Source organism: Aspergillus japonicus, assembly GCF_003184785.1.
Source record: "Aspergillus japonicus CBS 114.51 unplaced genomic scaffold BO86scaffold_47, whole genome shotgun sequence".
Classification (NCBI taxonomy): Eukaryota; Fungi; Ascomycota; class Eurotiomycetes; order Eurotiales; family Aspergillaceae; genus Aspergillus; species Aspergillus japonicus.
The window spans coordinates 1-26,780 of record NW_020291684.1 but is presented as its reverse complement, the minus strand read 5'-3'; the positions used below and the strand labels follow the sequence as shown (position 1 = coordinate 26,780).

Below are 26,780 nucleotides of genomic sequence, written 5' to 3'. Positions count from 1 at the left end.
ATCACAGGTCACCTGTTTTTACTAAGAGAAAACTCCAACCTTATTTAGAAGTTCCTTGTTCAAAGAAAAACACGCATGGATCACAGAGAGAAAGACAGAGAGAGAGTAGCAAGGAAGAGAGAGGGGTGAGAGAGAGATGGGGTGAGAGAGAGAGAGGGGTAGTAGATGGTGGGAGAGAGAGGTGGTGGGTGTGGTGGGAGAAGGAGAAAGAAGAAGGAAGAAGGAAGTTGAGAGACAAGGGGGGAGGAGCTACTATTTATACAGCTGCCTTGACAGGGGCTCATTCCCTAGGTGATGAATATTTTGTATGCCAGTGAATGAATTCAAGATTATTTGAATATTTATTGTGGATCGTGGGGTGGTGAAGAGGTTTTTGTGTGAATAGGGTCTTAACATCGTGGTTTAGCCCTGTACAGGCAATTAGACAGTGGTATATTCACTAGACTCAGTGATCGCTTCTAGTACCATCTTTATAAGTTGTTACACTTGATAATCCTTTTGTGTTGTAGCTTAGAAGTCCCAACCAATGCATGCTATCAGCCTTTGCAAGCACGTATGCTAATGAATGAACCAACTTCTAAGGTTTAAGGTGTAGAATCTATGCTTAACCTTGCATGCCGTGGCTTACATCAAGACCTGAACTGATGTATAGCTTTTGAAGCTATTGCCATAGTTAAGTGTATTCTCTAGGAGTGCAAGGGTACCTATGTCAAGGACAAATTCAGCATAAACAGCTCGAGTCATATGTTCTTCTTTGTCCTCTGTGATTAAAATGCGGAAGTGAGCTGCATTTGTCAGACGAGCTGGAAATATGGCTCGATATAATTCAGTTGAAGTTGTAAGCAAAGGTAGAACCTCCACAATACGAGCATTCTTAGCCATGGCTTTGGAGTCTCTAAGCATCTGCAACAAGATCTACATCGGACTGCCAAACCCGGGCTCCATGGTGCTACAGAGAGACGACAGCCAGCACAGTTCTGAAGTCATTCTTGATGAGTATATCAAGAGAACTCCATGGCTGATGTTGCTGTTTATATTCGGATGGAATGGACACGGCATGTCAGTGGCAGCTTTTCAGTGAATGGTCGTCGTGCCGCTAGCACGGTTGCTGCAGGGCTGTAAGTTGATCTATCAACTCCACAGCCGCCTGTATTTCTACCACTCTAAGTGAATGTGTCACTTACAGCCTTCTGTGTGTGTGACAAAATAATATACTGCCAGTGTTGCTTTGTCAACCTCCCTTCCACATCCCCTCGATATAAATCTGCTTACTTTTGGATCTCATTTCCAATCACTTCCTCTTCCTCCTCTTCTTCATCTTCTTCTCTAGACCATCGCCCATCCAACTTGTTACTCACCCTAGGGTGGGGTGTCTTCTCCTAGAAGTTTACCTCTACTCTCTATTCTCATTTTTCATCTTCTGTGTGAAGCGCCCGTACCTACAGCCTCCTACAGCCTCTCACTCTCCCTAATTTCGGTTGAAGTTCGTACCATCTCCGTGTCGACATCACCTTTGCTCCAGCCACCGTCTGTCAAAATGACGGAGCATTTATCGAGTAGGTGCCAAATTCTTCTATCAAACTGGGCTTCACTTCTGACTCACATCCCCAAGCCGTGATCCGAGCAAAATCGGCCGAGATGTCTGGTCCATCGGCATTGAAAAATGACTCGATCAATATCATCACTCACGACATGAAGGCTCTGGTGAAGAAGATCCAAGATCTGCGGCACCTCGGTATTGAAGACAGCCAGATTGCTCTCCCCAGAATCTGCGTTATAGGCGATCAAAGTGCGGGCAAGAGCTCTCTTATCGAGGGTATGAGCGAGATCAAAGTCCCACGTGCGGCAGGAACCTGTACTCGGTGCCCGATGGAGATTAATCTCACTGAAAGCGATCCAGACCAACCTTGGACGTGCCGTGTGTACTTATCAAGGAAATACTTTTACGACACAAACCAAAGAGTTGATAAAGTGTCCAAGAAGTCACATCCTTTCGGTCCTTGGCATAGTCAGGATCAAGAGGATGAGCTGTTTATTACCTTGAGCGATAGAGATGATGTCGAAGAGGCAATCCGATGGGCGCAACTGGCCATTCTAAACCCATTGAGACCGACTGCTGAGTATATTCCTGGGCAGAATTGTGACACCGACGAGAATTATTGTCAGGCCAAGTTCTCTCCGAATGTGGTGCGACTCGACATTTCCGCGCCTGGTTTCCCAAGTTTGTCATTCTACGATCTACCTGGTGTCATAAGCCAGGCCGAGCACGAAAAAGACAGATATCTAGTTGCTATGGTTGAGAATCTTGTCAAAGAATATATCACTCAGGCAAATTGCATTGTGCTGTTGACCTTGCCGATGACAAATGATGCGACTAATTCTAGTGCTGCTCGCCTCATGCGGGAGGTGAAAAGTGCCAAAGCGAGAACTTTGGGTGTTCTCACAAAACCCGACCGAATTCAATCCGGGGAGTCATATGTTCAGTGGCTGGAGATTTTGGAAGGAGACAAATTCAAGCTTGGGCACGGCTACTACGTGATCCGCAACAATCCAGACCCCACGATCCAGCATGCTCAAGCGCGTCGTGAAGAGGATGCATTCTTTGCTTCTGAGCCGTGGGCAACAGAACTTGCCGCATACCAAGAGAAGTTTGGAACCAGAAAGTTGCAGACGGCACTCTCGAGCCTCCTGTTGGATCAAATTCAAGGTTGTCTTCCTAAGGTCATCGAACAGATTAAAGCCAAATCTCAACGTATCGATGCTGAGCTTCAAACCTTGCCGGATCCTCCTTCGGCGAACAGTCCATTCATTCTGTGTCAAATGCTGAACAATTTCAGAGAGCACATACAGGCACACATGGACGGCGGCTCAGCTGACTATCCGCTGCTGAAGATGTGGGGTCACCTGGCGACCGACTTCAAACAGGTGCTGATACAGACTCGGCCAACCGTCAGTATACTCTCTCAGGCCGAGGAGCGTGAGAAAGTGATGTACAATCAGAAGGATGATGACTCAGATAGCGAAGTCACTATAGTCCATCCCCCGACCCCAACTCCAGGAAAGCGCAAGGCCCTTAACCACGGCGATACACCAGACACCAAGAGGAGATTTACCCCGGACTTGGGCAGAATTAGTTCGGCCTCCCCTTTCGACAAGGTCAGTCGTGAGATCAAGAAGTTTACCTGGGAAGGGATTCGCGAATGCAATGAAACTGCCTCTCGAGGGTGCCTTCCAGACCAGATCGATCCAAAGGCGATTGAAATCCTGAACCAGCGGAGCGTGGAACACTGGAAAGCGCCATTGATGATTTTTCTGGATGAAAGCCATGCCCTAGTCAAGAAAATCATGCTGGAGCAGGTGGATGAGGTCTTTGTGCAGTATCAACGGACTAACCTCTATCGCGAGATCCGTCGAATTGTGGAGCAATACCTGCAGAAGCTTTACCAGCAGCACATCAGCTGGGCAGAGGAAACTTATGAGATGGAACATAACAAACCTTTTACGATGAACAGAATAGCGCTAGAGCAGGCCACAAACCAGGGGTTCAAGGTTCTCGTCAGCGCCCGCAATGAGCGTCGCTTTGATCTGCACCAAGACCGGGTTGGCAAGTACTCCAAGGGGGATATTCGCCGTGACAACGAATACAAGAGCATGAGCCAGAAGCCACAGGAGTTGGAGACATTACTTGGTCCGGATCAGTACCTCCCGGAAATGAGGATCATGGCGGTAGGTTGAGATTCATGGGGATCTACGATTACGTGGCTAATTGCTCTCTCTTCCAGTATGCGCGAGGTTACTATGACGTTGCGAGCTCTCGATTTGCCGACTTGATCTGCCAGAGCACCCATACAAAGCTGTTCTCCAAATGCCGCGGTCAATTGATTGAAGAGGTTCAACGCGAGCTACATATCAACGATCATGACAGTAAGTGTCTGTTTATGGTTTCGAGCAGGGCAACCGCTGACGTTCCATGCCTAGTGTTTGAGAGATGCTGCGATCTCATGGCAGAGGAGCCAGAGCGCCAACATCGCCGACTGGTTCTTCAACGCGAGAAGGAGAAGATTGTCAAGGCGCAGACATGGCTGTCGGCTGCCAAGAAGGACGAGCCCGAGGACGTGTATGACAATATGACGGTCAAATCCCAGCCCCAGGATGATTGGGCGCCTTTTGCTTCGAGTATGGATACGTCTGTGTGAGAGCGTATATGCAGACGAGTGGATTGGGACTTTTGCTTAGAGCCAGAGACAAGAAAGCTGGGGTGGGATGAAGGGTGAAAGGCGGGGTACGCGGATATAGAGAGAGAGAGAGAGCGCGATAGATCCAAACCCCATCCGCTTGCCCTAAGCCCTAAGCCCTGCCTGCCTTTGATAAGGATTGAGGGCGTTGGGTTCAGTGGATTGTACTGTACAGTACTAGTTTGCAGATTGAAGAGCTCAGGTAACCAGAATGTTAAAGATTGAGATGTTACTCCGTGGTTCTGTAATACCCACAAGACTACCTAATAAGATATGATCTCGTGCAGAGGCACCATTTAATTTCGGCCTGAGGCAGAAATAGCCAGACATGCAGTGAAATTGAGTCATCCATGATTGAATCGAAGGAGGGGCGGGCGTGGGGGAGCTGCCCCTCCCTACCCAATCACCTTCGCCCGCCTTGTCTCCCGCCCAAAATTCTCTCTCGCCGACTTCCAACCCACCAAGCCCGCTGCTCCTCCGTGTGTCATCTCTTTCCTCCTCCTTCTCTCCAAACCGTCTTTCATTTGTCACAGAGGAGTCTAAGTCCCTGTTGCGGTACTTTAAGAAGCCTCACTGATTCATCATGGCCGACAACACTGCCGTCCAGCAGGCCGAGGCCTCGTTGGCCAACCTTATCCTCGACGAGGTCACCGGAGAGAAGGTCTCCAAGTCCGAACTCAAGAGACGCCAGAAGCAGCGCGAGAAGGAGGCCAAGAAGAAGGAGCGTGAGGCTGCTGCTCCCCCCAAGCCTGTCAAGAAGACCTCTGCTGAAGACGATGAGGCCAACCTGACCCCCAACGTAAGTCGTACCCCGCCATCACCTGGGACATGTCGTCGCGCAATACTTGCTAACCGTATTCGATAACTTGAACAATTGTAGCAATATTTCGAGATCCGCAGCAAGAGAATCAACAAGCTTCGCGAGACCAAGCAACCCGACCCCTACCCCCACAAGTTCCAGGTCACTGACGACCTCCGGAAGTACCTCAAGGAGTACGAGGGTCTCGCCAAGGGCGAGCAGAAGCCCGATGTCACCGTCCGCATTGCTGGTCGTATCTTCACCAAGCGCGCGTCCGGTTCCAAGCTGATCTTCTACGATATTCGTGCCGAGGGTGTCAAGGTGCAGGTTGTCTGCCAGGCTCAGAACATTGCCGGCGACGCTTCCTTCGAGGCCCAGCACGAGCACCTTCGCCGTGGTGACATTGTTGGTATTGTCGGTTTCCCCGGTCGCAGCAACCCCAAGAACCGTGAGGATGGTGAGCTGTCCATCTTCGCCTCTGAGGTTGTTCTCCTCGCCCCCTGCTTGCACGCCATCCCCTCCGAGCACTTCGGTCTGCAGGACAAGGAGCAGCGTTACCGCCAGCGTTACCTGGATCTCATCATGAACGACCGCTCCCGCAACGTCTTCCTCACTCGCGCCAAGATTGTCTCCTACGTCCGCAACTACTTTGACAGCCGCGACTTCGTCGAGGTCGAGACCCCCATGATGAACGCCATTGCCGGTGGTGCCACCGCCAAGCCTTTCATCACTCACCACAACGACCTGGACATGAACCTGTTCATGCGTGTTGCCCCCGAGCTGTACCTGAAGATGCTGATCGTTGGTGGTCTGGAGCGTGTTTACGAATTGGGCCGTCAGTTCCGTAACGAGGGTATTGATTTGACCCACAACCCCGAATTCACCACTTGCGAGTTCTACTGGGCCTATGCCGATGTCCACGATGTCATGAACTTGACCGAGGAGCTTGTCTCTGGCTTGGTCAAGCACGTCACTGGAGGTTACGAGACCACTTTCCACACTCAGTCTGGTGAGGTTTACAACGTCAACTGGAAGGCTCCCTGGCGCCGTGTGGAGATGATCCCTGCGCTGGAGGAAGCCACTGGCGAGAAGTTCCCTGCTGGTGACCAGCTCCACACCGCTGAGACCAACGAGTTCCTCAAGCGTATCCTCAAGAAGACCGGTGTTGAGTGCTCTCCCCCCATGACCAACGCCCGTATGCTCGACAAGCTGGTTGGCGAGTTCATTGAGGAGACCTGTGTCAACCCCACCTTCATCACCGGCCACCCCCAGATGATGTCTCCTCTGGCCAAATACCACCGCGAGAACGTCGGTCTCTGCGAGCGTTTCGAGGCTTTCGTTTGCAAGAAGGAGATTGTCAACGCCTACACCGAGTTGAACGACCCCTTCGACCAGCGTCTCCGCTTTGAGGAGCAGGCCCGCCAGAAGGACCAGGGTGATGACGAGGCCCAGCTCATTGACGAGAACTTCTGTACCAGCTTGGAGTACGGTCTGCCTCCCACTGGTGGTTGGGGTATGGGTATCGACCGTCTGGTCATGTTCTTGACGGACAACTACAGCATCAAGGAGGTTCTGGCCTTCCCCTTTATGAAGGATGACAAGACTGCTGCTGAGACCAAGAACGCTGCCGAGGTTGTTGGCATTGAGCCCCAGCCTGAGGAGGGTATTCGTAAGTCATTTTGATCCACACTCAAAAAACCTCTGTGCTAATCACATTCAGCCCACAAATAAACGCACTTTGATGAACAATTTCGGACGATAGTCAAGCTGATGATGACGTGTTGCATGGGTTTCTCGGATGTCGATGAAGAATTCATAAAATTATAAATCAGGACAGATTATAATATTCTTCGGTCTCCTACAAAATTAGATGAATATGAAATGCATGTTTTCGGTTTCCCAGTCAGAAATAAAAAGTAGTCTTAACTCGCTGTTAGTCCTTGTCGTCATGCCATCCTATCCCTACGCTTTGTGAAAACTATAATAGTGCCGATGCATCGAGCTGCGACGTCTAATCAAGGATCCGCATATATCTGTCTTCGTGCCAATGAAGACTGCCAAGTACCAGGTACATCCTCTGCAGACAAATGGAGTGACTGTCTAATGTCTTAATTCATCGTTCCGAGTTTTAAAGTTGAGGGAAATCGCCTCATCAGAGACGGTACAAGTTATAAGCCACGGCTGTGTGTCAGGTGCTGAGGATGGCTGGAGACCGGGTCTCTGGGCTTTGGGGACTTTGCCAAGGGATCTCATTTATGGGGCCTTCTGAGATATAGGTTCAATGACTTACTATAAGCGAGCATAACTATATGGCACGGGGTAAATAATTAATCTCTCGGGTAATCTTTGCATTGATACAAATATCGCAGCTTCGCGCCGGATGTTTCCCTTCTCCGCCGAGGGAGCGGGAAAAGACGGCTATTTCCGTTTTCCCTCCTGGTCTCCGCCCCGGTTAGCCCCCTCTCGTTGCGTTTCCCTCTCTTTCACGCGCAAATCGCTAGGTCTCCATCTGGGCTGATTTACAGGGCCCCACGGCCTACGATTCCGGGCCTTGCTGCCAGATTCTTGATTCGGAACCTCGAGAGAGCTGTGTTTCTGCGATGTTATTGGTTGAGCTGGAACTCTGCCCATCATGGAAGTCAGGAGGCCGGCCGGCCGCTACGGCGACACTCCGACGCGGACCTACCAACGGACCTACAAGGCCTGCCTCTCGTGTCGGCAACGCAAGGCCAAATGCAACCTCGGAACCGACCAGGACGGCTTTCCGATAGGGCCTCCGTGTGCGAAATGTCGAAGGGAACAGAGGGAGTGCATATTCAGTGAGAAGCGGGCGTGGGAGAGAAGCAGTAAACGCGGTAGGTGATTCGCTATACTGGTGCTGGTGCTGGTGCTGTTGCTGCTATAACCGTCTCTGCTTGTGCTTGATTCCTCTGTATCAGTTGTTGCTTCGGTACTTGAGGCTAACTGTTTTCAAAAGGTCTTTCAGAAGATGCGCCCATGTCGTCGCCGAGTACACGTCGCAGGTTGTCGGACCATACCAGACAGGACCGGGAAGTACCCGACGACGTTTTGAATGTCGGCGCTGACAGCCCCTTTGGTAATGGCAGCATGCCTGAGAATGAAGGCGGGGGGTCGCATACTAATCGCACTTCCGAAATACGGACTGGGCGCCGCGATCTTACTCATGATGTGCTACAAGTGTTTGATGATCATACCATAGACCATAGCACTACTGGTAGAAGTAACAGCTCACTTCAGTCTCAGGCCTTTGATACCCGACAGACTCGGCGTCGAAGCGTGCCAGATGATGTGTTACATGTTTTTGACGAAAGAATAGGCAGCGAAAGCACTGAACAACACCACGAGAGTAGGAGATCGCACCACTCTTCTGTTCCCGAATTATACGCAACTCGGACACGCAATTTGCCGGATGGCAAGCCGCAAGGGGGGGACCGGCGTTCAGGTGGTGATAACAGCAACCATGCAGATGATGACAGAGGCTTCCAATCCTCTTATGACACTGAGACGCGCTCGAGCCAGCACCCAGCAACGTCGAATCTGGCGAATTCAATGATGCGCACCGTGGTCTCCAGTGGAAATGATGCTTTGAATATTCTTTTCGAGGCTGCCGTAGCCCACAGCCAGGAGAATATGGCGAATGATTTTCAGTCGCAATCACAAACTATACAGGATAATGCCTCGCATGGCAAAGGGACGGGTAACAGTACCATGAACCCACCGCAGTTCAAGTACCCTACGGAAGCCTTGGCCAAGGCGAAGCGCCCGGTACAGCTTTCACCTGCATCAGAAGAGGTGCTCAAGGTCTGGGAGACCTGCCGATTCGTCAGAATGGGGTGGTTTACATCAAGAGAAGCGGTAACCTTGATTGACCTGTATGTATATATACTTGGACCTTGTCATAAGCCTATCTTGACACTTGCAGGTTTTTCAAGAACATGGTTCCTCTATCCCCGATCTTGACCAACTTCTATGCCGATCATAGTAACCACCAGCATCTGATCACTTGTGATCCGGCTTTGTGTTGCGCTATATTGATGCTATCGTCTCGGTATCATGTGTTACCTGGTGCTGGGGGCGAGTCCCGGAACTTCTTTATCCACCATCGTCTATGGCAGCATTGCCAACATCTCGTGATGCGACTGGTTTTCGGGCAGGAAAGATCGTCGCATGCGAAAAACAGGAGCATTGGGACCATTGAAGCACTGCTATTGATGTCTGAATGGCATCCGCGGTCCTTGCACTTCCCACCTGAAAGTGACGGGTGGGACTCAGACTTGGTTCTGGTCCCCGAGCCCCAGAGTCAAGATGATTCGTCATCAAACCGATGGCTGGAAGACATGGTCGAGCCTGCCAGAAGATCGGATCAGATGTCCTGGATGCTACTGGGATCCGCGCTGTCGCTAGCACACGAGCTGGGGATATTCGAACTCGATGATAAGAAATGCGACTATGCGTCGTTATATGAGGGTTTCATCTCAAATGATCAAATCAAACTGCGTAGACTTCGAGTACAACGCCTTCTATACGTCTACATCAATCAGTTGGCTTGGCGAATTGGATGTGTTTCACTCATGCCGCAGAGCTTGAATCATACAATACTAGGTCGGCAAACGACTAGGGACGTGAGCCATTCAGAAGATGAATGGTTGGCGCTGATGGACTCTTGGATGGATCTCACAAAATTGGCCAAGAATGTGACGGACATGTTCTTCCCTTCGATATCGTTCGCGAGGCAGCAGCTGCACAGTGGGCGCTACATCGACTTGCTGGACCACTTCTGCCCTCTTCTGCAGAAGTGGAGGGAGCAGCATCTTCGGCATGACGGTATGTGTTCCTTGGCTACTGCGAAGACAGTCTTTGACATGGTATGCTGATTGATCTATGGTGTAGTGCTTAGCAAACACTTCTACGACATTCTCTTCATTGAATACAACTTCGTGCGGGTCTACACGCACTCAGTGGGGATGCAGGCGGTTGTGGAGCGTATAGTTGCGGACAACGACTCGAACGTGGAAGAAGTCCGTGCTATGCATATCGACCCCATTGACTACAACTATATTCAGGAAGTGATTGATGGATGCTGTCAGATCCTGCAGAAGGTCATCGAACTTGGTGATTCAGGAGCTCTGCGATTCTCTCCGGTCCGAATATTCTTGAGAATCACCAGCTCCTCTATTTTCTTGATGAAAGCCCTAAGTCTAGGCACTCGTCCAGCAAGACTGCGCGAGTCGCTGGATATACTGGAGCGCTGCGTACAGGTGCTGAAGTCGAATGCCCTCGATGATATTCACCTGAGCACTCGATACGCCGAATTGCTGGAAATGCACGTGTCGCGCCTGCGTCGTAACCTGCTTGCATCTTCCAAGTCTGCTAAGAACAGTCATGGAACCACGACTCGCAACTCAATGGTTCCTCAACAGAGCACCGAAAGCGACAATCCTGCCCCCATGGCCGAGACCCCTGTATCGCAGAGCCTGGCGGACGTGAGCCTGTTTCCCCAGCTCAACGATATCGCCGGGGATGATTGGCTTTCCCTACCGTTTGATCCGTCCATGGCACCGTTTGGAATCAATAGTTGTGGGCAATTTCCGGCCTATGGAGGAGGAGCGTTAAACTTCATCTGGAACTTGCCATCGTAATTGATGCCAGCTTAGTAGAGGCTGGGCCCATTTACTGTACTATGTACTTACTGAGTAAATATCAAACTTTATCACGCATGATCCTGCTTGGGCAGTTCATTGTTGATTAAAGTGTGCCGCAGAAATATAGTATGTACCTCCATGGTTGTGAAGTATGAGCAGAAAGCTCAACGCTACGCATTGGCCGAGCGACATATTGCGGTAATTTTACGTGGAGCCTTTTGAGATCAAACACGGCAAATGTGGTGCACATCTGTAGCTTGTTGTAAGGTAGACTGACTACACAAAGAAAGGATCTATAGCACGCTCGCTGGCAACAACCAACTTGATCTTATCATCAGCATGGCGTCAGAGAACTCAAAGCCCGGATGAGTCGGCCAGACAAAGCGCTCGGACCTTAGATTCTAAGAAAAGCACGCAAGGACAAGAGGAGAGAAAGAAAACTTTGATGGAATCCCTGTCAGTTGTGATGCATATTTTGCTCCTCGTCTTCCCGACTCGCCACTTACGGACTGGTTGTTGAAGGATGTTTGGAAGGGAGATTCCGGGCTGGTTATCGGCACGTGACTCTGAGAATGGGGGTAGCAAGTCACGTTTTCCCGGCGAAAAAAGCCAGAAACTTATTGTTGCGATCCGCCTTCGCTCTCCGTTCCCCGACCCCAGAGTTTGTCCATTAAAGACTGCTTCTGCCAGCCTGTCGTGCACCACCTCGACTCCATCTCACGACCCCGGTTTCTCTCCCTGAAACTCGCATCACATTTTCGTCGAGTTCAGCTTTACAGTACCGCGAAATCACCTCCTCTCAACCACTTGCTCGACCTTGTAGCTCCTACAACAGCTACTTGATTTCCTCCGGGCACGCTCGCCATCTGATCTCTCTCCCCGCCTCCTCTTCGCTCTAATTCATATATCGCAATGGATCACTCCAGAGATCCCTGCCCCTGGGTTGCCCTGAGCGACTTCGGTGGTGCTTTCTGTATGGGTGTACGTCATCATCGACCCTCAAGCTGAATCACATTCAGCTGCATCTGCATTCCGCCATCGATCCCACTACTAAACTGTCTTCTTCTGTACAGGCTATCGGTGGTGCCGTCTGGCACGGTGTCAAGGGTTTCAGAAACAGCCCCTACGGAGAGCGTCGGATAGGTGCCATCACAGCCATCAAGGCTCGTGCGCCTGTCCTCGGTGGTAACTTCGGTGTGTGGGGTGGTCTCTTCTCGACCTTCGACTGTGCGATCAAGGGTATCCGAAAGAAGGAGGATCCCTACAATGCCAGTACGTTTTTTCCTCGTCTGTGATGCAGATCTACACGAAAGCAGAGCAGCGGCGGCATCGCGCGCGTTTCCTGGAATGACGACATAGCTAACTTTGTTGCTTCCTAGTTATTGCTGGTTTCTTCACTGGTGGTGCTCTGGCTGTCCGTGGGGGTGTCAAGGCTGCTCGTAACTCGGCGATCATGTGTGCTGTCTTCCTGGCTGTTATCGAGGGTGTCGGTATCGGGTTCCAGAGAATGATGGCCGACAACACAAAACTCGAGGTGAGATAGATTCCAGACTTTTGTCTTTGTTGTCCCGGGGCATGGTTGCCCGTGGCTTGTTTGGAAGGAGAAATCAGACCTTGGGTTACATGGAAAGTTTACCAGAAGCTAACCTCTATGATTTCGTCGCATTTAGCTTCCTCCTCCTCCTCCGTCCCCCGAGAAGGCCGTCGCCTAATTGATCCCTCACCTAAATCCTCCTTGATTTCATGCTAGTTAGGAACGTACGAATCCCCGCGTTGTCAGCAATATGCCCATCTTTCTCATATCCTTATCCGTGGTCTCTCTTCTCTGGTGTTGGGCTGGTTCATATCATTTCAGGATGCATGGTATAGAGGTTTCTTTCGACTCCTTGCTTCGACCCTCCTCCCCCCTCTTACTCTTATGATGTCTTTTCTATAAAGAAGTGTGGGTTTTTGTCGGCGATTTTGGATGACACAGCCTTGCATCCTTGTGTATTTTTTTTTCTGTTGTGTGTGATTCTCTTTTTTCACATTTGCTGAGAGGGGCCGATCTCAAAAGAAGAGGTTCTCTCCGGATCAGTCGGGGGGAAACAGTTTTATCTTTCCATTTTTCTTGTACATTAACATGCAGATAACAGGTATAATGTGATACTTAGTACACAGTGAGGTTGCGCCAGGTAGTCTGATTATCGTTGATTTACCCAGCAGATTGTGACGGAGTGGACGTGATGACGGCAGACAACCCATCCCAATCAGGCAAGGAGCGGTTGCAGGTGCAGTGCAGGGCCGATAAGCCGCGGACGACAACCCATCACCCCCCAACCTGGGCTTTGTCCTCAGCTTCCCCTCTCAACACCTCCTTCTATTCGAATTCAGAAATTCTATAGCGTGCTCACCACCAGCCCGAACCTTGATTCCCTACAGATCCTACACCTGGTATACGAACCCACCACCCACAACAATGCCCTCTTCCCTCCCCCCCCTCTTCCAACCCACCCTCATCCTCCACGGCGGCGCCGGCGCCATCCACCGGTCCACCCTCCCGCCCGACCTCTACGCGCAATACCACGCCTCGCTCCTCGCGTACCTGCGCTCCACCCGCGCCCTGCTGGAGGACGGCGCCTCGGCCCTCGACGCCGCCGTGCACGCCGTCACCCTGCTAGAGGACGACCCGCTGTTCAACTGCGGCCGCGGCAGCGTCTTCACCGCCGCCGGCACCATCGAGATGGAGGCCTCGCTCATGGTCACCTCGGTGCACGCGGCGCACCCCTCGGAGGGGATCGTCAAGCGCGGTGTCGGCGTTATGGGGCTGCGAAATGTACGGCATCCGATTCGGTTGGCGCGGGAGGTTTTGGTTCGGTCGGGGCAGGGGCAGCAGGGCGGTGGGGATGGGCATGGGCATGGGGATGGGGATGCGGGTGCAGATGGGGGTAAGGGCACGGATGGCGGCAGTATGCACTCCCAGCTGGTGGCGCCTTATGTCGAGGATGTGCTGGCCCGGCAGTGGGGGTTGGAGTTTATGCCCGATGAGTGGTTCTTTACGCAGCGGCGGTGGGACGAGCATCTCCGGGGGTTGCGGGGGGAGGTGGAGACTGTCGCGATGAGTCAGGGGACCGTCGGCTGTGTTTGTTTGGATCGTGCGGGTGGGTTGGCGGTTGCTACGAGTACTGGGGGGTTGACGAATAAGTTGCCGGGGAGGATTGGGGATACGCCGACGCTGGGGGCGGGGTTTTGGGCGGAGGCGTGGGAGGAAGTGGAGAGGGTTGGTTTGGGGGAGGCAATGGGGATGCGGTATGGGAGGATGTGTGGTGGTGGGGGTATGGTGGACGACGAGGCCGGGGAGAAGGGGGTCTGGGATCTGACGCTTGGGGATTGTTTGCCGGGATTTGTGAGAGAGGGGGCGGATAGGATGTATGAGGCTTTGTGGGGAGAGGAGGATGGGTTGGCTCGACGGGGTTACGATGGTGATGGTGATGGTGATGCTGGAACCAAGTCGGAGAAGGAATGGCTGATTGCGCCTTCGCACAAGCAGACCCTGAAGGGCAAGAAACGTGCGGTTGCGGTGTCGGGGACGGGCAATGGGGATTCGTTCCTTCGCACGGCGGCTGCGAGAACGGCTTGCGCCATGTCGCGGTTCTCGACGCCGAGTCCCTCGTTGGCCGAGGCTGTCACGGCGGTTGCTGGGCCCGGCGGCGAGCTGCAGCGTTCGGCTGGCGATCGATGGGGCTCAACCGGCGAGGGTCAGGGCGGGATTATTGGTATAGAGGCGGAGTTGGAGGATCCTGTGGTCATGGAGACTGGTGATGCTCAAGACAGAACCAAGCTCCGGAAAGGCAAAGTGGTGTTTGATTTCAATTGCGGAGGGTTGTGGAGGGCTTGGGTGGAGGATTCTGGTGATGGAGAAGAAGTTGAGCGGGTGATGGTGTTTAGAGAGGAATATCAATAGACAGCCTCGAACAAGAATCTACCTGGTTTGGCCAAGAATCATTCAATGACAATATGGTACTTGGTTGACTTAAGCACGAATTGAAGATAGGCTTGAAGGCCTGCGCAAAGAAAAGAATAGGAAGAATGTGTAGAATGTGTACTTCGTAGAAAACAAGCAAAAGCAAAGCAAGCGGACAGACCAAAGACCCCCACTCACTCACTCACTCACTCACTCACTCACTGTCTCGGCTTGGCGCTTCTTTTCCTCCAACTTCCATCCTCCATCGTCACGTTCCTTTCCTTTCCCTTCTTCCCTTCCTCTCCCTCTTTTCCCCTCGTGTGTTTCTCCTCTCCTCTTTCTCATTGCTTCTCCCCTCTCTCCGCCAGCTTCACCTCGCATCTCGTCGCATGCCATCCTCAATTCCATCTCCATAATTCCATCCCTCTCGCTTGTGTTTCATTCGCTCCATTTGATTTGTGTCATGCATGCATTGAGCTATACCTTCCCAGTCCACGCCATCTTCCAGTAACCCTCCTAGCGCACGCGTCTCTCCACAACCCTCTCCACTCGCCACACTTTCAATCAATTTTCCCTACTTTCAATCTCAGGCCACCTCGTTCGCCATGGAAGAAAGCGCCTCGTCGCGTCCCACCAACACCCCCGAGGGGTCCGTCGGGGCAGACAATCACAACCCGTCGAGCTCCGCGAAGAACCCAGCCCTCAAAGATCGACAATGCCAATACTGCCACCAGGCGTTCACCTCATCCTCCCTCGGACGCCACCTCGATCAATTCATGTTCAAGAAGAAACCTGATGGCATTCACGATGTCGAGGAGATTCGACGCATGCGAAGTGAGATCACGCGACGACAGGCCCGCACCTCATCCGGCAGACGCGACACCCCCGAGCGAACACCTGGCAAACGTCAACAAGACCTCTTCAGCTCGGGCGACTCGGGGACAAAGTCACGCGACGGCGCGTATAGGATGATGTTCAACACCCCGACGTGGCATGCGACCGGAGTCATCAACGACATCCCGAACCCGAGCCAGGCGCAGGAGGGCAGCTCCGCCCATTCGCGCATTGCGCCTCCGCAGTCTCGAACCGGGTCCTTCACCTTTACGGAGAGACACAACTCGAGTAATCCGGACACCATGCGGGCGCTAGAATTGGCTTTGCGCGAGGTGCTTGATAACATCAAGGCTGCAACGTATGACCACCTCCCCACCTGGCCCTTTGCGCGTTTTGACAAACGATCTGACACTTTTCTTCCCTCCAGCTCCCGAATGCGCCCCCGACTCTCACCTTTTGACTTTGACATCCAATCGCAAACGTTTCCCTCCCTCTGTCTGCAGCTTCTACCGCCTCCGCCCAGCCTATTCGCAACCAGCCCATTCCCCTCGCCTACATCTTTCCCCCTCCAACCTCCCGGAGTCGAGCATCTCGAAATCGTCCGACAAGCTCTCCGCGCAAAAATTGAACAATGGCAATCCGACCAACTCTCTTCCGCAGAGTCCAGCTCCCACCCTCATTCCGGCCGCCCATCAACCTACGGGCTCGACTCCACTATGATCACCCGCAGCGCCCAACAACACGAAGACCTCAGCCTCCGTCATCTTGAACTCGCCTTCAAGCATTGGGCCTCTTTGTCCCAGGAGATGCGTAGAGATGCTTGGCAACTCGAGATCACGCGCGCTTTCGCTCGCGAAATGGACAAGCGCAAATCCTTGGACGATCAGCTCGCCCGCGTTCAACAGGAAGCCAACCAACTCCGCGCCCAGGTCGAACGCCTCGGTTCCTGCCAATGGCCGCGAGAGTTTGCACTCTTCCCGCCTGACACCTTGCCTCTTCCGCGGGATGTCGCCAAGGAGCTAGACGCGCATAAAAGCCCGATCTCCCCTGCCGCATCGCGATGGGATTACGACAGTGTGGTTGCGAAGTGGAAGCGAGTTGTGATGCATGATAAGGGAATGGGCCGCGTCGGAGTAGGCTACTCAGCCGCCGTTCAGCAGCAGCAACACCAGGATGATTTCTTGCAGACAGGGCCCCCTAGCACAGAGACAAGACCGCAGCGCAGTGCGACAGCCACCGCAGGCGATGACAGATCCGCCGGCAGGATGCTCCACCCTCCGACAGGCGCCTCTGCCTTGAGTCCCGATCCTTCCCCAACGAATCCCGCTCCCATCACTAGCGCAGCACCCGTATCTTCATACCCGCCGCCGCCGCCGCAGCAGCAGCAACAACAATCACAGCAACACCAGGACTCCGTGAATCGCAGCCCCGAAACGGGCCCGCATGCTAAACGCCCTCGCTTGATGAACGGCCATCATACGGCGACAGCAGCGCCATCCGCTGCCGGACATGATGCCCCAGAGGGCAACGTCCCTGGCTCTGGCGTACCTGTGCCATTGTCCTCGCCAACAGTAACTGCCGGTGCCGGCAGCACATCAGCCCAGCACTCCACCGGCTCCTCCAGCCTGTGGACCGCCCCGCAGCAATCAGGCGGTGGTATCCCCTCGAACCCCACGGGTGCGACCTCCGATCCTTCCGCACCGACGCCGCCGCCCTCCTGCTCCGAGACGGCCTAATGGGTGTAAAAGGCAACTAGCTGGCCTTGGGCACTTTTCTCATCCCGTCGAGTAGGACGTCTCGATAACTACACCTACTGAGAAGACAGATCTACTCTCGTCATCTACGAATTGCAGGTGCAATCGGGTATATTCTCATCACTGACGCAAGTCACTATATACAACCATCTATCTATCTATCTATCTATCTATCTACCTGCAATCCTTACTGAAAATGTATCCAATCTTGCCGCTGGGGCGAAGCAATAGTGAAAGGGTCCATACTTCCCCACGAGTACAGGTTTTGACAGGATGAAGCGCGAAAAAGAAGCCATTTTGTGGCCAAAGGAGTGGTCGGTCATCTTGAGGATTGTTTCTGTTGTGTGTTGATTCTCTTGTACATACGGTTTTTTATATACATGATCCTTGAGATTGGAATCCATTCACAGTCTATAACTAGCACTTTCAGTGTCTGTTCAGCTCCCAATTTGTGTCGCCAACTTGGTCCCATATAAAAAAGCGAGTCGAGTCGCATCTATGATGACACTAGACCATTACCCCAACTCCCGAAGTCTTCTGTTTCTGTCTATACTGCCGCAGCACATGTCTGCGCATTTTGACTTGCATCTCAAACAACCCATCACATCACCGATTCCCCCGGAGGAGCTTTCGCGTTCTTCGCCTTCCGCTTACTGAACCACTTCCTGATATCGCCGATGCCCTGCAGATACAGCCAGGAGAAGAAGAAGACCGCCATGAAGTTGAAGACCACGAAGGCCCAGAAGATCCCCTGTATTTGGCAATCAGTTTCATCTCGTTCTCAGGACCAACAAAGTCCAGCTAGGTTGACTCAGCGGAGCAGGAAGGAAGAAGGAATCGACTTACATAATCTCTCCATTTATGCGAGTAAAAGACGTTGAAACTCGCAGCCTGGAGGGCACGGGGGAAGGATATACGTTAGTTTACATACAGACTGGGTTAGGGGGAGAGGGAAGACAGCGAAGAGAGACGTACAAAGACATCGCCATCGACGTATTGGCAGAAGGCGCAGAGCCCGTCGGCCGCGTCATGGACGTACCTGCCCGCTTGCGAGGCATAGGCACCCGCGTAGTCCTGGCAGGTGGAGCCGGGGGGCGGACTGAACAGGGATTCTTCGCGGGAGACGCAGCGGACGGGGACGTTGTGGGTGACCACGCCTAGGAATCCCTCGAGGAGGTAGTGGAAGGGGGTGAGCCAGTACATCCAGGAGCGCCAGAAGTGGACGAGCGCGGTGTAGGGGACGACGACGCCGCAGAAGGAGACGACGAAGGTGAAGAACGTGGGCACGAGGAGGGAGGCGAAGAGCTCGTTCGGCGCGAAGGCGGCGATGAATTGGCCGAAGCCGATGTAGAAGGCCTCGAAGAGCATGAGCATCATCCATACGTAGCCGGAGCTGAATGAGTCGCGCGGGAACCAGATGCCCCAGTACCTGTGGTGGTGAATATTAGTTTGCCTGGACGGATAGAGATATAGGGTTTGCTTGCCAGCAGTTAAAGTAGAGCGAGCCTGCGACGATCGAATAGGGCAGTTCGGGGAGAATGGCGCTGGTCACGAAGGCTGTCCAGGAATAGATCTTGGAACCAGCCTCCCGAGACTGGTAGAGATCGCGAAAATGGAGGAACCGGGGCTGGAGCTGCTGGATCAGAGGCGGGCAGATGGTGAGGGTCATGAAGATGGAGAATAAACGGGATTGCATGTCGATTTGGCTGTTGCCTAGGTGCCAGAAGGTGAAGGTGTTGAACAATCCGGTGAAAATGTGAAGGATGAATTTACCCTGCGAGCTTGTTAAGACCGATGGCTTATAGCAGTTTGCAAAACACCTACCAGAACGTATTGCGGTGTCCGCCAGTAGGCAATGAAGGATCGCTTGGTGACCGCCACAATTTGTACCCAGACGGGCATTGCAAACTCGCGGTCATCATCCGTTCTTCCCCCCTCTGCCTTGTCTCGACGTTCTCGGGTTATACTCTCAATAGTCTCTGAGAGTTGCCTGTGTTCTTCTGAATTGGCCCAGACATCACCCCAGTCTTGTCCTTTGTACTCAGGATTCCCAGCACCAATGGCGTCGAGCATGTACTAGTTCAGTCAGCGAAACAGGTCGATGTGATCTAAAGAGCTGCAAGTACCTCGGCAGGGTTTTCGTGAGAGGCACACTTCCTGGCGCCATTGCTTTCGAAATAGTCAATGAGCTTCCTGGAATCTGATCCCAGCTCAGCGTTGTAAACGACCCTTCCTCCATTCTGTAGCAAGAGCAAATCGTCGAATTCTTCGAACAGAACAGCAGACGGCTGATGGATCGTGCATAGAATCGCTTGTCCGGCATCGGCAAGTCGTCGGAGAAAGCGTACAATATTGTAAGCGGCCAAGGAGTCCAGCCCAGAAGTCGGCTCGTCGAGGAAGAGCAATAGTTGTGGCTTGCTTGCTAGCTCAACCGCGATAGTCAATCGCTTACGTTGCTCTGGGTTCAGCCCAGCGCCACCGGCCCCGACTGTTGCTCCTGCTATGTCTCTCATTTCCAGCAGATCAATGATTTTCTCGCAATAATCGTATTTTTCCTGGATCGAGACGTCGCTTGATTGACGAAGACGGGCCGAGAATCGGAGTGATTCTCTCACAGTAGCTGTAGGCTCATGTATGTCCATTTGCTCAGCAAAGCCAGTGGCTCTTTGGAAACTCTTTGGAAGCGGCCTGGAGAACTCAGCAACAGCGAGAGAACTGCTAGGATGGATATACTTACTTGCCATCAACAAGAAATGTACCCGTGACAACACCAAAGTTGACACGCTGCGCTAGGGTATTCAGAAGGGTTGTTTTCCTGGAAAGATGGTGAGCCAGAATGTCGACGAGGATCATTGATTCATAGACTAACCCTGCTCCTGACGCACCCATGAGAGCTGTGAGACGACCGGGCTTAACGTATCCCTGGACGTCTTGGAGTAGCTTCTTCTGATCACCCTTATAGGGGATTGTATAGTTCACATTTTGCCACGTGAAGATCGAAGTACTTTTAGCGATACCCTGAACCTGCTTCTTCGATTCGTCCGAGTTCTTTTCTTGGAGGCTATTGCTGCTCCCAGATTCGATATCAGCCGGAAGCTCCTTGTATTTCACCGCATCCTCAACAGCTTTGGGCGCCTCGCCCCGCTTGAAGATGGTGACCGTGCTGCCTCCCTTGTTGGGTTTCTGGAGTTCCATGCCTATCATGGTCAGGACGACGAAGAGTATGAACCAGCCGATGATGATCCCAAAGTTGCGCCAGAGATGAGATCGACTGTATGTGAAGGCTTCGTCTATATATCTAGATCCTTGGACGACCAACTGATCCGGGGTGCTTCCTTGTATGGCGCACACTTGATGGCCTGCCTGCGCAGTCGGGCCATCTGGGAAAATAGCTGGTGGAACGCATTGTAGGTTGAGATTGTAGAATTCGTTTGACATGATTGCCTCAAATGCGTACTGTACTGGATTAACCCAAATCAACCATTTGAACCAAGGGTGCATCTTCCACGGAGGGATGAGATAACCTGAAATGGTCAGTTGTTATATATCAATCGATGTTAAGGGCGAGACTTCAATTACCGGTATATACGATCAAGATCTGAATCACGACACCGGTAAGACGCGTGGCTAGGAATATTAGTCCAGACTCTAAAGTCTCTCGATATCTTACTTACAAACATCAAGGGAGCCAGTCAAGGCGCCGATGGTTCGGAACAAGGAATACATAGTCATGGTAAGCGTGAATATGAACAGAAAGTTGATAAAGAACTGGGACGCCGTCCTTTGAAGGTTCGACATGCTGCATTATTGTCAGCTACTGTTGTACAGAGTTGGCAAAGAGGACATACAAATATACCACCAACTCGAAAAGAGTCACTTGGATGAAAATAATAGGCACATCAACGACGACCTGAGCCAGAGCAAATGCCGAGGGGCGATAAAAGGAACTGTGGAATTAGTATTGGTTCTTGCTGCTTGGATGCAGTACTCACAAAGTCTTGTGCTTCAGCATAATGGGCCGACTCGAAAAGAATGCCGTAAGTTCAGCCATGGCGAGAAGTGCATTGAACAAGAGGACAAAGAACAAGACACCTCCTCGCGTGAAAACACCGGCACTGTTGTACTGATTAGAGAGTCCACAATGGCTGGCATAAGTGCAGACAAACCTAGTCTGGGGAAGGTCATAAAACAGACTTCCAACGATTAATGCTTGGAACGTAAGCATGGCCCATTTGCCGATCAGTGTCTGCTTATCCCCATACATGATGAGAAACTGTCGCTGGGTCAATATGATAATTTGTTTGTAAAACGATACTGTGTAGTTTTTCTTGAGCTTCTCCCTGGCAAGCTCTTGTTCTTCTCTGTTAACCTCTACCTCGTGTTCAAAATCCTCGATATCTTTCTGAGCAGCTTTAAAGATGTCACTGCGTCTATATGCTCTCTGGAAATCCTCACCTGACCGAGGAATACGATCCTCCCACCCTTGCTTGACACGCCTTGCGAAGGGATCGCTGACTGAGGTCAGAAAATCCGGCGTTGTCCATCGAGGAGGGCACTCAAATCCCAAGCGCTCGAAGTAAGCTTTCGCATTTTCCGTGCGTCCGTAGTATGCGCATTTTCCGTCCTCAATCAGCATCACCTTGTCGAAGAGGTTATAAAGGTTTTCTGAGGCTTGGTAAAGCGCCACCAGGGTAGATGCATGCGACATGTCTGTTGAGCTTCTTAAGCTCTGAACATACTCCAGAGCCGTACTTGCGTCTAGGCCTTTCGTCGAATTGTCCCAGCATTGTGTGCTAGCCTTAGTAACCAAGGCTTCGCCAATGGAAACACGCTTCTTTTCCCCTCCGGAGATGCCACGGATTAGTTCATTTCCAACCTTTGTACCGAGTGCATGTTCAATCCAGAACAATTTGGCAATCGTGGACAGGAAGGTCTCCTGATACTGCTTCCTGGTTTCTCCCGGAAGTCGCGACTCCTGCCCTGGTGTCCTGCTTTTCAGCGCGAACATGAGGGTATCTCGGACTGTAAGCGTGGCATAATGGAGATCATCTTCAGGGTTGTAGAGAACTAGGGACGTCAGCACTGGATCAATGCAGGAAACCGAAAATAAAAATTGAATACCTTCTGAGCGATACTTATCGGCCATTGTCTCGGAATCGGTGCCCCCATATAGTACATCGCCTTCGACGCTCTTGTAGCCGGACCTCTGGTTTCCTATAACTTTTAGAAATGTTGAGCACCCAGATCCGGGGCGACCCAGCACGAGAAGCATCTCTCCAGGCCGCACGCAACCCTTGTAGGAGAAACAAGAGTGAGAATCATTCTTATAGAAATCGACATCACGTGGTCACTCACCGTAAAATCATCAAGAATAGTACGCAATGCATTACCTGAACCAGAATGCTTGCGCCGAGTAAAGAAGTTTTTGATCAATCGAGGTACTGCAAGGAAGATGTCTGCATTCGTGGGCTGGATGGCAGCGCCCAGCCCCACGCCTTTGACAGTGAGATTCTTCCATACTACGCCGAGATGCCTCGTCTTCTCCTCTTCTGAGTTGGCTTTCCTCTCGTGGCCAAACATCCGGGACACCAGCTTCGCAATCTGAGCGGTATCGTCTGCACCACCCCCAGGTTCAGACCCTGACCTAGAGGTTTGTCTCTTGGACAGCACGTGTGCAATATCATCATCAGTCAATCTCCTGTCAAGAGGGAGCCTCTTTTGGCTCCCGGCGACGTGCTCGCTGGAAATGGCGGATTGGTCTTCATGATGGCTGGATCCGGAGGGCGAGAGTGACTCCGACGAACACAAAGAAGTCTGCGAGGGGTTGTCCTCGTGGTGGATATTTAGATTGCGTCTGAGGCCAAGATTCTGCTCTGTGTCCATGTTTTGTGATAAGCAAGAGCCTGGTCATTGACCTGATGGCAGATAACGATCAAGCTGCGCATTAAAATGGATATATGAAAACCTCCAGGGGTAGAGTCTGGACCCGACGCATTAGAACATACATCATCAGATTATATCCAACCCCAAAGTCTGATAACGGACATAACCGGATGTACGAGAGGCTGAGGAGAGTAGTGGGGACACCGAGAGCCTATTGATCAGCAACCTCAAACTCAAAGCATCCTGATGTGACAATGCGGGCGGGAGATGGGTGAGTCGGAGTCCGACATGCCGATGCGACGGAAATAGGCGAGGCCTATTCCGATTCGAGGCGTAGTGGGCAGTTCCAAGGTTGACGATGAGAAACCCTGAGCTGCCAGGATGTATGGTGGCGGATGATGCGATATGGTTCAATTGACGTCGAGCGTCATGAAGTCATCATCTGCGGCCATCGGGCGAGAACCATGGAATGGAATTTGTGCATCCTTTGAACGCCAAGGGGAGCTGAATCATTTGACATCACAGGTCCTTCCCAACTTGAATACCCGTCATACCCAGTACAGGTGATTGTGCTATCTTCCGATTGAGCGTAAGTGGTAAGTGGTACTCGGAGTGGTGTTGTCTCAGTCCGCGAGTGGTGATTGGGGAGGGTTCTGAACAAGCTGTAGGCGAGTAGAATCCTAGAATCAGTGAGGAAGGGAGGTGCTTTTCTCTTGTGAAAGGGTAACAACCTGACATTAGACAGACTTGAGATCTAGACTCAAGAATGAAGTAGATCTGGAGAGAAGGCGGAGATGCGGAGGTGGAGTGGAGTTGGGAGGTTGTTTTGGCCGATCACGCCGTTTGCTGCCTTCTTCCCTTCCTCCCCATTCCCATTCTTCCCCTCTTCAACTTCACTCACAAACAAAGTCATTTTGCCCAACCCCGCATCTACAGCAATCCCAGTCACGACGATTAGCCGGATCAATAGGAAGGACTGCTGCAATGCATACGGGCCTCTTTTCTGCAGCTGGATATTTATCCCGTCTCTTAGTAGATGCAGATCTTCCGGACAAGGATGGTTCCACCACTTTCATTCCTGCAAATCGCAGCTGCAATGCCTGCAATTGATCTTTGTTTTGACTAAATGCTGGCCAAGTTGCGCATTAAAAAGCGGCCCTCAGCATTGGCAAACTTTAAAGAATCATGAGCATCGCAGAAGCGTAGAGACTTTGAGCAGCAGCAGCAGCAGCAGCATCATCAACATTATGCGCGTACCCTTCCTCGCGGGGCTACTCGCCATTCACCAGGTTACGGCTCTAGACTCGAGCACTGAAACTCTTACCACCAGCTCAGCGCCTCTAGGGACTAGCCTCAATCTCACAGTCGAAGGTCAGCTTCTTCCCTGACTGGACCTTGAATAGGACTTCAGCTGATGTACCATAGACCTATGGAACATCTACATCGGTCCCGTGGAGACCGCAGCGGTCAATACAACCGTGGAGCCCACTCCAATCCCAAGCTCACAACTGATCCCACCGCCTCAATTATACTATCCCTCCTACCTGACCGGCGCCCAGATTCCCGCACAGGGGAAGAATGATAGCTGGTCCTTCCCCAAGGGATTCTGGTGGGGCGTCACCAGTGCCTCGTACCAGGTTGAGGGGGCTGTCAAAGCTGACGGCCGTGGCCCCAGCATATGGGATGCATTTACGCACCGAGCGATGAGCGTAGCTGACAACCAAACTGGCGATGTTGCGATCAACCAGTACTACACTTACAAAGAAGGTAAGTTACTGTGCAGTCCAGACTTCACCCTCATGATATCTTAGCTATAAGCCCGGAAAACCGGATCTAACCACTCCGACCAGACATCCAACGCATCGCCGCCATGGGCGTCAAAGCCTATTCCTTCTCCATCTCCTGGTCCCGCATCTTCCCCTTCGGCAACGGTCCGATCAACGAAGCCGGTCTCCAGCACTACGACGACGTGATCGACACCTGCCTAGAATACGGGGTGCAACCGCAGGTCACCCTCTACCACTGGGACCTGCCACTCTTCCTGCAGCTTTCATACGGCGGGTGGACCTCCGAGAAAATCGTCGACGACTACCTCGCGTACGCTCGAGTCCTCCTAACCCGATGGGGCAGCAAGGTCGCGCAGTGGTACACGTTCAACGAGCCCATCTCCTTCTGCGGCGAATACCCCGTCCCGGACGGCTACTTCACGACAACCACAACCATCCCCGCCCACCAACAAAAGTTCTGGTGCGGACACTACATGCTCCTCGCCGCCGGCAAGACCTACCAGCTCGCACGGTCCCTCAACATCACCGCCCCGATCAGCGTCAAGAACAACGGCGGGTACAAGCTACCCCGAACGAACTCCAGCGCGGACGCCGAAGCCGTCGAACGAGCCTGGGCCTTCAACGAGGGGTGGTTCGCCGACCCCCTATTCCTAGGCGACTATCCAGCCCGCCTCAAGAATTTCACATCCAGCTTCCTGCCCGAGTTCACCGCAGCCGAGAAGCGCCTCATCCAGGGCGCGAGCGACTACTTCGCGCACGACGCCTACACCGCGGCGTACTACATGGCGCCCGACGCCGGGATTGAGGGCTGCCTCGCCGACCCGAGTAACAGCCTCTACCCGCAGTGCTACAATTCAACGTACACCTTGCCCGCAAGCGAGGGCGGGTGGCTGATCGGACCGGCCTCCGACCCCAACACCCGGTGGCTGCACAAGGCCACCGAGTGGCTCCCCGCGTTTTTACATTACATCCAGCGCACGTGGCAGCCGGCCAACGGCATCGTCATCACCGAGTTCGGCTGGACCGAGCCCTTCGAGGCCTACAAGTCCAAGCGCGAGGATATCCTGACTGACCCGGTCCGGTCCGCGTACTACCGCGACTACGTCGAGGCCATGTTGATCGCCGTCGCGGAGGGGGTCAATCTGGTGGGGTGCCTGGCCTGGTCCATTGCTGACAACCTCGAGTGGACGGCGGGGTTTACGGTCAAGTTCGGCTTGCAGGTGAGTATCTGCGTAAAGTTCCTGTCTTCAGTTTCCGGGGGTGGTGGGGGAGACCAAGAGTATGCTAACTGGGATGGATAGTACGTCAACCTCACCACCCAGGAGCGGTTCTACAAGGCCAGCTTCTTCGAGCTGGCGAGCCTCTTCAAGACTTACATCACGGAGTGAGACGGAGTGCTGAGCTCGGACAAGGAAATACAACATTTGTTTCCGGATTTGATATATAGTCACACCGAGCTCAAGGGTTCGGAGGCCAATGGAGGGGGCCAGACTGCCATGATTATGGCATTGCATGAATTCGAGCAATATCAGTACAATACCCCACGTTACCATACCCCGACGTAGACTCCTACATTCGACTCAGAACTCCCTTCAAGAAACAACACAACCAAACTAAAGGCCACCGTCTACCCACCCCTAAAACCGAAGAATACATCCAAGAACAACCACCCCATCTCCCAATAGACTATATACATGAATCATCGAACCCAGGATTTTGGCCCCAAGCATCACCGCTCACTCCCCTTCAACTCCGCCCAATCCCCACCTCTAGGTAATCTGTCCCTAGGCTCCGACCCGGCCACCTCCTTCGGCCCCTCCCCAGCCCACCACCACCAGCACCACCAGAAGCCACAAAAGTCGCACTAGACGCCACCGACCCC

At 52.5% G+C, this 26,780-nt stretch overlaps 8 protein-coding genes across 8 annotated transcripts; 7 read left to right on the top strand and 1 right to left on the bottom strand.

The window, feature by feature from the left end:
- The first annotated feature begins 1,300 nt into the window (after positions 1-1,300).
- Positions 1,301-4,445, top strand: BO86DRAFT_343580 (putative dynamin GTPase). The gene is made up of 4 exons (XM_025669155.1): positions 1,301-1,556; positions 1,613-3,726; positions 3,783-3,924; positions 3,979-4,445. The coding sequence occupies exons 1-4, from the start codon at positions 1,538-1,540 to the stop codon at positions 4,194-4,196; spliced, it is 2,493 nt and encodes an 830-aa protein (XP_025525163.1). The 5' UTR covers positions 1,301-1,537; the 3' UTR covers positions 4,197-4,445.
- Positions 4,446-4,652: 207 nt separating this feature from the next.
- BO86DRAFT_366986 (lysine--tRNA ligase KRS1) lies at positions 4,653-6,919 on the top strand. Its single transcript, XM_025670128.1, has 3 exons — positions 4,653-5,034; positions 5,116-6,703; positions 6,755-6,919. The coding sequence occupies exons 1-3, from the start codon at positions 4,819-4,821 to the stop codon at positions 6,763-6,765; spliced, it is 1,815 nt and encodes a 604-aa protein (XP_025525162.1). The 5' UTR covers positions 4,653-4,818; the 3' UTR covers positions 6,766-6,919.
- Positions 6,920-7,414: 495 nt separating this feature from the next.
- Positions 7,415-10,836, top strand: BO86DRAFT_343576 (putative C6 transcription factor). Its single transcript, XM_025669154.1, has 4 exons — positions 7,415-7,889; positions 8,012-8,927; positions 8,978-9,879; positions 9,946-10,836. The coding sequence occupies exons 1-4, from the start codon at positions 7,667-7,669 to the stop codon at positions 10,692-10,694; spliced, it is 2,790 nt and encodes a 929-aa protein (XP_025525161.1). The 5' UTR covers positions 7,415-7,666; the 3' UTR covers positions 10,695-10,836.
- A 386-nt stretch (positions 10,837-11,222) lies between these two features.
- Positions 11,223-12,740, top strand: BO86DRAFT_391134 (protein transporter TIM17). The gene is made up of 4 exons (XM_025672535.1): positions 11,223-11,678; positions 11,771-11,969; positions 12,077-12,231; positions 12,368-12,740. The coding sequence occupies exons 1-4, from the start codon at positions 11,610-11,612 to the stop codon at positions 12,407-12,409; spliced, it is 465 nt and encodes a 154-aa protein (XP_025525160.1). The 5' UTR covers positions 11,223-11,609; the 3' UTR covers positions 12,410-12,740.
- Positions 12,741-13,031: 291 nt separating this feature from the next.
- BO86DRAFT_391133 (isoaspartyl peptidase/L-asparaginase) lies at positions 13,032-14,678 on the top strand. The gene has a single exon (XM_025672534.1). The coding sequence runs from the start codon at positions 13,156-13,158 to the stop codon at positions 14,638-14,640; it is 1,485 nt and encodes a 494-aa protein (XP_025525159.1). The 5' UTR covers positions 13,032-13,155; the 3' UTR covers positions 14,641-14,678.
- A 171-nt stretch (positions 14,679-14,849) lies between these two features.
- On the top strand, positions 14,850-17,638 carry BO86DRAFT_366973 (uncharacterized protein). Its single transcript, XM_025670127.1, has 2 exons — positions 14,850-15,832; positions 15,902-17,638. Exons 1-2 carry the CDS (start codon positions 15,246-15,248, stop codon positions 17,208-17,210), a joined length of 1,896 nt encoding a protein of 631 aa, XP_025525158.1. The 5' UTR covers positions 14,850-15,245; the 3' UTR covers positions 17,211-17,638.
- Positions 17,639-17,733: 95 nt separating this feature from the next.
- BO86DRAFT_436159 (putative ABC transporter) lies at positions 17,734-23,111 on the bottom strand (the record flags this gene model as incomplete). The annotated part of the gene is made up of 15 exons (XM_025675998.1): positions 17,734-17,979; positions 18,075-18,119; positions 18,204-18,657; positions 18,713-19,002; positions 19,053-19,304; positions 19,355-19,916; positions 19,966-20,043; positions 20,098-20,752; positions 20,808-20,855; positions 20,903-21,027; positions 21,077-21,175; positions 21,221-21,343; positions 21,395-22,295; positions 22,350-22,521; positions 22,584-23,111. 15 exons carry the CDS (start codon positions 23,109-23,111, stop codon positions 17,830-17,832), a joined length of 4,482 nt encoding a protein of 1,493 aa, XP_025525157.1. The 3' UTR covers positions 17,734-17,829.
- An 807-nt stretch (positions 23,112-23,918) lies between these two features.
- BO86DRAFT_366971 (glycoside hydrolase family 1 protein) lies at positions 23,919-26,376 on the top strand. The gene is made up of 4 exons (XM_025670126.1): positions 23,919-24,482; positions 24,537-24,878; positions 24,962-26,118; positions 26,200-26,376. Exons 1-4 carry the CDS (start codon positions 24,359-24,361, stop codon positions 26,284-26,286), a joined length of 1,710 nt encoding a protein of 569 aa, XP_025525156.1. The 5' UTR covers positions 23,919-24,358; the 3' UTR covers positions 26,287-26,376.
- The last annotated feature ends 404 nt before the right edge of the window (positions 26,377-26,780 follow it).